Source organism: Parambassis ranga, chromosome 7 (genome assembly GCF_900634625.1).
Source record: "Parambassis ranga chromosome 7, fParRan2.1, whole genome shotgun sequence".
NCBI classification, from domain to species: domain Eukaryota; kingdom Metazoa; phylum Chordata; class Actinopteri; family Ambassidae; genus Parambassis; species Parambassis ranga.
In genome coordinates this window covers 2,066,170-2,076,759 of record NC_041028.1, presented here as the reverse complement: position 1 = coordinate 2,076,759, position 10,590 = coordinate 2,066,170, and the positions used below count along the sequence as shown (strand labels likewise).

The 10,590-nt window shown below is 43.6% G+C and overlaps 1 protein-coding gene across 2 annotated transcripts; it reads right to left on the bottom strand.

Moving 5' to 3' along the window:
• Positions 1-519: 519 nt before the first annotated feature.
• On the bottom strand, positions 520-2,896 carry LOC114438093 (polymeric immunoglobulin receptor-like). 2 transcript variants are annotated; one of them, XM_028409199.1, is made up of 5 exons: positions 2,796-2,896; positions 2,363-2,689; positions 1,576-1,899; positions 1,146-1,294; positions 520-1,024 (listed from the first exon to the last, which is right to left on the bottom strand). In XM_028409199.1, exons 1-5 carry the CDS (start codon positions 2,833-2,835, stop codon positions 893-895), a joined length of 972 nt encoding a protein of 323 aa, XP_028265000.1. In that variant the 5' UTR covers positions 2,836-2,896; the 3' UTR covers positions 520-892. The 2 variants fall into 2 exon arrangements, with proteins under 2 accessions (XP_028265000.1, XP_028265001.1); XM_028409200.1 differs by having other exon boundaries at positions 2,363-2,686; positions 2,796-2,858.
• Positions 2,897-10,590: the final 7,694 nt, after the last annotated feature.

Below are 10,590 nucleotides of genomic sequence, written 5' to 3'. Positions count from 1 at the left end.
AGCATTCAGTCTGCCTGAAATCCAAAAGAAGAAGAAGGAGAGCACGTCTGTCCCAGAAGACCTGAAGGGGCCGTGTTATGTGCTGAGTGTTTGATGCTGATTCGTTACAGTGAATTAAGTTGTTAGCTATTGTTGCTAACAAGCCTAATTCCATCCATGAAGGCAGATTAACTCTTAGTAATGAGGTGTGAGGGAGGAGGTTTGACTTAGTTGTGTTACAACCGGCCTAGGGGAAACCTAGTTGTAGCATAAAGTGACTCTTCCCTCCTGTTCCGACTCCCAAGGTAGATATGAAAAAATATCAAGGACGAATGGAATTTATATACATTTATTTATAAACGAACTGAGACAACAGAAACCTTCAGGGTGAGCAATGCCAAAATAACAAACAAAACAACTAAGGTTCTCAGCTCCTGTCTTTCCTGAACAAAAGAAAATAGATTCAAACAAAAATACAGGTGGTTTTTATTTAATTAATGAGAGACCTGCAGTCTTTACAAAGTCATGTTGTTTCCGCTGTGTTAGTTTGACACACAGATAAGCATCAGTCCCTCTCTGGCCTCAGAGATCTGCTCTTAAACGTGAGTGTAACTGATAAACACCGTCAGCAGTGTTTTACTAAAGAACTCTGAGATCTGAGCTGTGATTAATAAGTGTCAGCGGTCTGTATCTGTCAGAGGATCACACTGCTGCTGGTGAGACGCCGATTTCTATAAATGTTCACATTGCAATGGAAAAAAAACTTAAAGTCACACAGGTACATATTGGACTTGTTGAGCATCTTTTCTATTATACATGTTTGTGTTTCGTAAGCTAGATTAATAAAAATGAAAATAAAAGATGATCAGCTTTTCACGGGGGAAGGAAACACAAAGTAGAATCAGGTTGAAAGTCAATGTGACAGTTCTGTCTTTACTAAAGCAGTGTAGGTCTGGTCCTGGTCCCTGGTGGATGGACTGAGGCTCTGGTAGGCGGAGTCTTCACGTGTGGAGGCCGCAGTGTCGTTCTCATAAGTGACCGATACCTGAAAATAAATCACAGTCCAGAACCTGACATACTTCAAATCATCATCATTCACAGGTTTTGTACCAGAGAGGTTACCAAAGGATGATATACAGGCGTTTCCATGGAAAGCAGAAACTCACCTCGGTGTTTGTTTGGTTTGTTTTTCCTTTACCGATTGAGCCAAACTTCCTCCTTCTCATCACAAAGAAGATGACCAGCAGAAACACAACCAAGAGGCACAAAACGCACACAACCAGAGGCACAGAGTAGTCTGGGCCGTCAGGCAAACCTGGGAAGGAAGAGGGAGAGAAACCTCAGAGCTGAGCTACAGAACATTCTGTCTGCACATGTGAGGAGAAAATAAAAGAAAGAGTTTTAGTGTGAAGTACATTTTCCATCAGGTCCTGGAAAGACACACCGGGAGCTGAACTATAAACAAGAGAAAACAAGACGGGTGCAGCCGAAGGAAGTGGAGGGATCAGAAAGTCGGGTCCAGCGGTATAAGGAAGTGCTTTCAAAATAAAAGAGGAAGCCTCAAAAATATGACATCTGGACAGAGAAGAGACTCACCATCAACAACAAGGACCTGAAATCTGTAGAATGAATCTGGAGACAGAGGGTTGCCGTAACCACACCCGTACCACCCCGAGTCAACCTTGGTCAGCTGACTGATGCTGACGTGCAGGCCGGGCACAGATCCTTTTACATAGAGGATGCTGTATCTGCCGTTCTGAGCCGTGTCTTTGTCCGTGTAGATGAGTACGTCCTCCAGCTTCTGACATTGGTCCTTACAGAAGAACTTCCTGTCTCCATAGACAGTATAGCTGCATCCCCATGTGAGTGATTGTCCCTGTGTTGTTGTATAGATGAAACCAGAGGTTTTATCCAAGAGCTCTGTCAGAAAATAAGAACACAGCTGCATGAGTTGATGCATGAACTTCCTGTTCCACTGTGATTTCAACATATCCTGTTGTCACAGTCTGCACGGTGGCACCAGAGGATGCAGCAACAAGTCACTGGCTGACCTCTCCTGTCTCCATCAGACCTAATCTGAACCAACCAACAGACAGCTATTAGCACAATGCTAGCTGCGGCCCTCAGCTCTGATTGTTAGCTACTAACACAATGTGAGTTTTTGTCCAGAAACAGGTGTAAATAATTGTTTTAGCTCCTTTCACTCCTGTTCATAGAGGACTCTCCCCCAGCGCCCCCTAGGTGTGCTGCTGCCAGTTTCAGTACACTGAACAGTATGACGGTTCTTCAAAAAATACAATGGTTCTGGTGGCACTCATAATCAGCTCTCATTGTCATCATATAGATTAATTCTAATAATCAAGGGATTATAAAATAAACTCACCATCTGAAACTCTGACCTCAAAGTCTGTGTATGATTCTAGAACCAGCCCTCTGCCCAGACCACACCTGTACAGCCCTGAGTCAGACTGGGTCAGATGTGTGATGGTCACATGCAGAGATCCTCTTCCAGAAGAAGAATCTGAGTATTTAATGCTGTATCTGCCGTTCTGGGCTGTGCTGCCGTCTGTTTTAATAAGAACGTCTTCTTTTCCTTTACAGTCGTTCTTACAGAAGAACTTGGTGCTTCCAGAAACGAAGCTGCAGTCCAGGGTTCCGTTTCCTCCTTCAGGTCCTGTGTAAAGGAAGACTGCATGGACAGCCGGTGCTGCTGGGGACACAAACAGTGAGTGACATTTTACAATGCTGCTACTTTTAACACTTCAACAACAACAATGTGCGTGCATGCTGCAGACAGCAACGTTCTCAGTCCTCACCTGATAAGAAGAAGAAGAACAGAACATGATGGACCTTCATTCTGAATTTGATCCTGATGGAGAAAGTGCCTCCTGTCTGTGTGGTCAGTCAGGAAGCTTCTTTAAGTCTGCATGTCCTTCCTCTTTTTCTCTTTCATTCAGCTAAGGTCACCATGTGACCATTAGGGGTTTGTTCCAGATATTTGGGGCATAGAAGCTAAATGTTCATTTCTAACTCTGGGACAGACAGTACACCTGTCGCAGATGATCTGAGGGGTCTGCATGGTTTGTAGTGAAACAGGACATCAGTGAGACGTTTAGGGTTTCATAGAGCAACAAGGAGTATTTAGAAGAAACTGCATTCTGCCAACAGTGTCCATCAAATGAATGTGCATTGGTTCTTCAGGGGTTCATTAAAGAGACAGTTCTGTGAGATCTTTTAAACAGAGAACACATAACAAGCAGTCACTCAGGCCAAAGGGCGAGCAGACAAGCCCGGGCCGCTCAGGAGGACCAAACAGGCCGTGGACTGGCCCAGGTGCAGCAGGTGTGTACTCTCCCTGTTGTTGTGTAACACATTGTACAGAAACCTGTATCACTGTTTTGTAGCAGACAGGCAGCTCAGTATGACTGCTCGTTCTCTGTCTCTGCTGATGCAGAGTAGGTCTGGTCCTGGTCCCTGCTGTCAGGATCAAGACTCTGGTAGACAGGGTCTTCACGTTTGGAGGGTGGAGCAATGTCAGCAAATGCCTGAAAATAAAACACAGCAGATATTTGTATTTAATGCTGATAAGAAGCAGAAGAACAGAGCACTCATTTATTCTGAATCTGAACCTGATGGAGAAACCTCAACCTCACTCCTTCCCCTGTCTGTGTGGTCAGTCAGGACCATGAAGCTTAGTTTAAATCGGCATCTCCTTCCTGTGTTTGTCTTTCTGTACATGTTTGTGTGGGATGATCTTTTAATGTGACAGAAGACAACATGTAATCATGACCTAAACAGGAAATGAAGGAATCAAACGTCAGAGAAACAGCAGCCTGCAGTATCTTGGGACAGATTCACTTAAAGTTATTTACACAAAACCAGTTCTTTTGAATGAGGACCTGTTCCTCTTTCTGGTCAACTTTGGTCTGGTTAATCTGAAACCACACGCTTCTGTTTTTCTATAGAGTGTCAGAAAAAAACCTCTAAACTTTGACTTCAAGCAGCATCAGAGCTTTGACACATTCATGGAAATAGTGGCAGCATTGTGTTTAAGGTTCTCAGTCATCCAGGTCATTTTAACTAAGAGTTGAAGCAAGGCAGCTGGACTGGAAGTTTCACTGCTCCTCCATCAGCTCCATCAGCTTCATCTGTTCTGGCAGCATTTTATTTAGCTACATTTGTCATCAGTAAGTGGAGGTTTAGTCTCAATAATGCATTAACTGTCGGTTGACTTGTGTTCGTTTCACCACCATAAGTGTTCTGCAGTGCACAGATATTTTATGTGCTTCTCTCTTCACTGAAAAATGTGGATTATAGTTGAATATTTTCAAATGTCAGCAGCTAAATTTTGCCATTGCTGTTTTTGAGCCTTAACAACACAGTGATTATCTCGGTTATGCCGTGCTTTAAAGTGGACCCATGTCGTTTTTGTGGCTAGGAGTGTTTGTTAAACACAGAGCTTTATTTGTTTAGCGCCGCAGAGCTAAGATCTTCTTTGCCTGCAGCTCGGTGATGTCCTGAAGATATTTGTCATGGTGTTTACTCCAGACATTTCTCCACCAGGCTGAAGAATAGACCAAACTAAGCTTAGATAAGATAAGATAGAACTGCAAAATCTTTGGGGAAAAAGCAGAACAGTGAAGTAGGGCTGGCAGCAGCAGGGTCACAATAATATACACATGAAAGTAACTACACGTTGCTGAGATGTTGACTGCATGCTGTTTGGAGCTAGTAGAAGGTGATGATTTATCAGCAACATAGAACTATGTGAGAAGTATTTGGTCATCTGCATCTCTTCTACTTCGTTGTCAGGTCTTTGTATGATGAAACTGCTGCAGAGAGCTGTTTGTTTTTGCTCCCATTAGTGAGCAGATTGCATAATTTTAATCCATAATTAGAATTCAAACAGGTGAGGTGCATCTAAGTTTCAGGACCGTGTTTGTATTGGGCTGTAAACATGTTTATTTCTGCTTTAACATGCAGGTCTGTGGGCATCGGTTATCAAGTCGACATGATGAGCTACTGTGACTGTGAGCCAAATATGTTTTTAGTCTTCACAGGTTCTGCTGTCACAGCTATTTTAGGCACGGGTGTGTACATTGATCTCTCATTTTTTCTGTTAGAGGGCACACAGAGCCGACATGAGGTTCCTCTCAGGCGCCTCGTTGTACAAAAACATAAATATACATGCAAAAGAGAGAAAATAGAGAGACTATGAAGGTGCATGTTTGTGTGGCTCAGATCCGTCCTCCTCTCCGTGCAGGAGACAGAAGGAGCCATGTGAGGGTGGGTGGGGTAGGTGGGGTAGATGTCCAACAAGGACGGGACTGGAGCACGATGATCTGTCCGGCTGTGTTCACTGCTGCAGGGTTTTGTGATCCGAGGCGGTGGAGTTCTCAGTGGTGCCTCAGGAGACAGAGCACATAACTGGTGCTGGGGCGCTCGCTCTCCTCAGCTTGTGAAGAAAGTACAGGCGTCTCTGTGCTTAAGTATTCATATGTAAAAACATGCTGCCTGATGTCTGGGTTATTATGGGATGCAGTGGAGTCTGCAGGCTCCAGGATGTGATGCAAGTGTCAGTTCATGATGTGTAATCATGTCTGAGCAGATTTCCCAGCATGCACAGAGAGGTGCAGTACACAGAGAGTCCTGTAGATGGCAGTATGAGCCCATCTTTGTGTCGTCAGGCTTTGAGACCAGTTAGATTTGTTTAACCTGATTTGTGCAGTTTTCTGCCAGCTGACTTTTACCAATCAGATCAATAACAACGGGTTTGTTTAGATTCTCTAATGTGATTCCTGAAAATGTCCACGCCCTGAGCTCATACTGATGTTTCATCTGAGCAGCACTCTGTGAAGAGAAAATCTTTTCAGCCTGTCGTTAGCAGCTATCGATCGCTCACCATTTGTATTGATACATTATATGCAGCGAGGACACTGAGCCCAGTGGAGTGCAGCAGTGATGGTTGTATGTTCTGATTTGTTCACTTTTCTGTTTATTGATATTGTTCTCATGCATCTGAAAAAAAGTTTGTACTTCAGTAGTTTTTCTCTCCTGTTGATCGATTGCCTCAGCAATGTCATCCAGGCTGATCTATCACACTGATTGGATGGATTGCCAATAAAGATAGGCATGTACATCTGCCTCTGTCATTAGCATCTTCCTGTTAGCATTTAGCCAAGAAAAACAAGTGAACTAACTTCATCAGCACACACTGCACCAGTATGTGGACACCCAGACTCCATTATGGACGTGCTGTCCTCCATGTTTCTGGTTCCTGTCCAGCTCATTAAGCATTTGTAAAGTCTAATGAAGGGTGATGAGGTCAGGTGTCAGGACGGGTTCTTCCACCGAACAGTGAAGATCATTTCTTTGAGCTTTTCTTGTGCAGACACAAAGTTATCACCTACATTCTTGTGATCTGCTCCAAAGCTGCAGCACTTTTTTTTGCTGCTTCCTTTGGCGAGGACTGGCTGCAGAAATGTGAACTCTCTCTTGAGTTAGAGCGACTAAAACCTGCACATGTGGGAATAGAAGCTGTTTGACATGGACCCAGTGTTTGTGACACGACAGACAGACAAACAGCAGGTTCGTCTGTCTGTCATTCTCCGCCTGTTTGGCTAATCGAGTTTCCTCTCAAGCAGGCAGCAGCTCCATTATCTCCTCCACCTCCTGCAGGTTGTGTTTGTCTCCTCCTCCAATACCTTCCCTCCATCTTCATGTCCTCCCTCACTTAAAGCCTAATTCACTTAACCTGTGTGTGTGTGTGTGTGTGTGTGTGTGTGTGTGTGTGTGTGTGTGTGAGATGACTGATGTTTAAGAGGCTGATCAATACAATGGACGAGGATCCTTCTCTCTGCTATCTCATGTCCTTGTCTCATGTCTGGGACATGTCATCAACACACACACACACACACACACACACACACACTCTCTCCATAAGGATGCTGTTTACCGTAATTGGGATTCAGCCTCCCTGACTGGAATACAGAACACCATGAAACTGCAGCACACACACACAGATGACCTGTCATCTTTAGTGAGATGCTGAAGGAGAAGGAACAGTTTAAGAAACGAAAGAAGCAGTGATGAGAGTAAGGCTTTACAGCTTTATTCAATTACACATCAATAAATCCTGTAAGGCAATTAGACCCATTAGCTTTATGAATTCTGTGCCTCACATGGCTGTGCACACACACACACAGTGTTGTACTTTCTTTAATGCCAATCTGAATCCCACATAACAGGGTCTGGTTTATATTCAACACTGAACCTGCTTCATTGTTCACTTCTCAGCTGGTCTTCATGACTTGATGTAAGCACGTACTGAGGGATTGTTCACAAGTAAACAGACACCAGATACTAAAAGATGAGTGCCCTGATGTTAACAGTCAGTTGTGTATCCTTTGTTTGATAACAGTCTGAGTCTCCTGAGAAATCTTGGCCCTATCTTCTTTGGTGAACATCTCAATCTCCTCCAGACCTGATGGTCTCCTGCATGGACCCTGGTCTTTAGTCCACTCCACAGATCAGTCAGGTCTTTGTGCAGGTCAGTCGGTACCCCTTTGCTCTCCTGGAGGTAGTTCTTTACTAGAAGAGAGGTTTGCTTTGAGTCGTTGTCATGTTGGAGAGAAAACCAGGACCCAGACCCAGTCTGACTGCAGACTGCTTCAGGGGTTCTTTCAGATATTCAGACTTCTTGTTTCATGATTCTTCCACCCTGACAGGATCCACGGGTCCAGACTGACTGAATCCTCCTCACAGCATCATACTGCCACCACCATGTCTGACTGTATGAAGCCTGTTCTTCTTCTACGCCTCTCCTTTCTGTCTCCACATGAAGACAACATCTCTGTGAGCACAGAGCTCTAGTTCAGCTTCATCTGACCACATGACTTCCAATCTGTGTGATCTGTCTCCAGGTGGTCTCTAGCAGACTTCAGTCTGGTCTGGAGGTGTCTTCTCTGCAGTCTGGCAGTCCATTCCTGTGCAGGACTCTAGTGACGGTCTTCTCTGACTCTTCAGGTCCAGACCCGGTTCAATCCTTCACTAGTGTCTCTGCAGCTGTTCTCGGCTCTTCAGACTCATCTCTCTTTAGTTTTCTTTCCAGAACGTTCCACATGTTTCTCTTCCTGTCTCTGACAGTCTGGTTCTGTTGGACTCTCTGTGAACTTCTTGATAAAACCTCTCACAGCAGCTCTTCAGACTTGAAGCTCCTTGATGAACTTGGTCTTCTGCTGCTTTGTAGACATTAGAATAGAATAGAATAGAATAGAATAGAATAGAATAGAATAGAATAGAATAGAATAGAATAGAATATCTTTATTGTTATTGTATTGAGAGCAATTAAAAATTAACACGGCTTTTTCTCAAATCTAAACTTTATTTCTTTCAGATCTGTGGGGGGTTAAAAATATACATACAGCAAAAATCAAAGTGAAAAAAGCAAAACAAAAAAGTACGGATGAAATAGAATAAAAATAAAAATAAGCTAGTGAAAAGTAAACATTTAAAGGATTTCGTTTTTTTGCATTTTTATGACTCAGTATCAAACAGTGTGTGTAACTTCCTGCCAAAGAAAAACCCCCTAAAAACAGTCCCTCTCCTTGTCCATCTGTCCTCCCACACACACAGAGGACGAGCGGGGGTGTTTTGGCTGGCAGATAACAAAATACCACATGAGTGTCGCTGGCCTTTACAGTCTGACTAACAGCATTTCCATTTAAGTGACGAAGAGGAAGAAGCATAGAAGGAGCGGGAGGAGGAGTCAGATGGGAAAAGCATCTGGAGGGATGGATGTGTTTTTCTGTGTGCTGATGTCACTGCCCACACCTTTACCTGGCCTGTTTAGCAATAAGAACAGCAGCAGATGTCCTCTATCATTCAGGGAGTCACTGAAACAAAGGGTTAATGCAGTCAGACTGTTACGGTGAGAAGAGACAGAGACAAACACCAAAAGACTGCTTGTGTTTATGTTGATGAAGATTCTCAGTCATCCAGGTAGAGAAGATAGAAGCAAGGCGTCTGGACTTGTAGAGCTTCAATCTTTTCGATGCTTGTGTTTATGTTTATTCTCAGCTCGGTCTCCGGGCTGTGACGCCTTCCCATGATGCATTGCATGCCCTGTAGTGACATGTGTACATCTGCTGGTGATCTGTTGTGGCAGGAAAGTTTCAGATGTAAACAGCCTCAGAGTGAACCAAACAAAACCAGTGACGAGGCCAAACTTTAACCTGCTGTGAGGTCTGTGGGATCAGTTCTTCTGATTATTGATTTTTACAAAAATATACATAAACTGGAGTCCGCTGTATAACTGTCTGTGTATAACAGAGGCATGTATTAAAAAAACATTTAAACTCAGATCAGTGTACTAACAAGATTTAAACCATTCCTGGTAAAGATTTAATGGAGGAGCAGTTTTAGCTTTTAGTTGGGTCTGTGTTCCATCCACTAACATGGAGGAGGCGGGGTTTATGATCTACATGCTACAGCCTGCCAGCAGGGGGCGACCCATGTGTTTTTAACTGACTTTAGGGGAGCTGTTATGGCGTGCATCTTTATACAGTCTCTGGGTGAGTGTCTGAAATCACTCCCTACTCCCCATATGAGGAGTTCAGTGTAGGACACCATACACTGAACTCATGGAAATTCATTTTCAGACTCTTCGTCCGTCACCTCTGACATCATTGCTGTCGCAAATAAAACACGCCGATCTCTGCCGCCTACACAAACTCTGTTGTTAGCAATTAAAATTTGTGCCGTTACAGCCCGACAAATGTTTTATAAAACAAACACAGCCGGTCATGCTGCATTCTTTAAACCATCCACATATTTATAGGTAACATAACCTTCATTCCCATTCTTCTTGCCAGTCTGCGCAATGCATGATGGGACATATTGCTAATTGTAGTCACCATCGGATGGACACTACTTTTTAAGATGCATTGTGGGATACACTGAGGGCCCTGTATGGGGACTAAACATTTTCATTGCACATTCAGACAGCACTACCAAATGGTGAAGGCTCTATGTAGGACCAGATATATTGATTAGGAAGTGATTTTGGACACTACATGCTATAGATGTTTAATTATTTGTTTGTTTTTTTGCAGCACAGCAGCTGAATACTCTGAATGTTGGTCATGTGACCGCTGCTCACAGGTGAGTCCATCGTTTTTGTTTTTTTTATTAACATACAGAAAGGGAAGAGGAGAGTTTATTTATATATAAATATAATAAATTCATAAATCATATCTCCTGTGGTAACTAAGATTTAACTTACATCAGCTTTACAGAAATAATCCAGCCATGTGAAGAAGTAGATTATTGTGATCATCTCTTGATTGTGTTGTTGTTACGATCCAACCTGCTGGTCACTGTGACAAGAAGCCCAGAGGGTGGAAGACAGAGAGGTTAAAACAGAGGAGGAGGAGGAGGCAGCATGGAGGTAAAAAGAAGGGAGGGGCAGGAGGTATCAAGGGAATACAGAGCAGGAGAGGGGGGGCACTAATGAAAGAGGCTGATGTCATTTCTGTAGATCAGCCAATCAGAGAGCAGCAGGGAGGAAAAGAAGGGAGGGAGAAGAGGCAGTTCTCAGACGGGCGTGTTTTA

Excerpts from the sequence above, each read along its gene's own strand:
- LOC114438093 (XM_028409199.1), bottom strand. The coding sequence starts at position 2,835 with ATGAAGGTCCATCATGTTCTGTTCTTCTTCTTCTTATCAG. Across the intron at positions 1,900-2,362 it reads TGAGGTCAGAGTTTCAGATG|AGCTCTTGGATAAAACCTCT; the intron begins GTGAGTTTATTT and ends ATTTTCTGACAG. Across the intron at positions 1,025-1,145 it reads CAAACCAAACAAACACCGAG|GTATCGGTCACTTATGAGAA; the intron begins GTGAGTTTCTGC and ends ATTTATTTTCAG.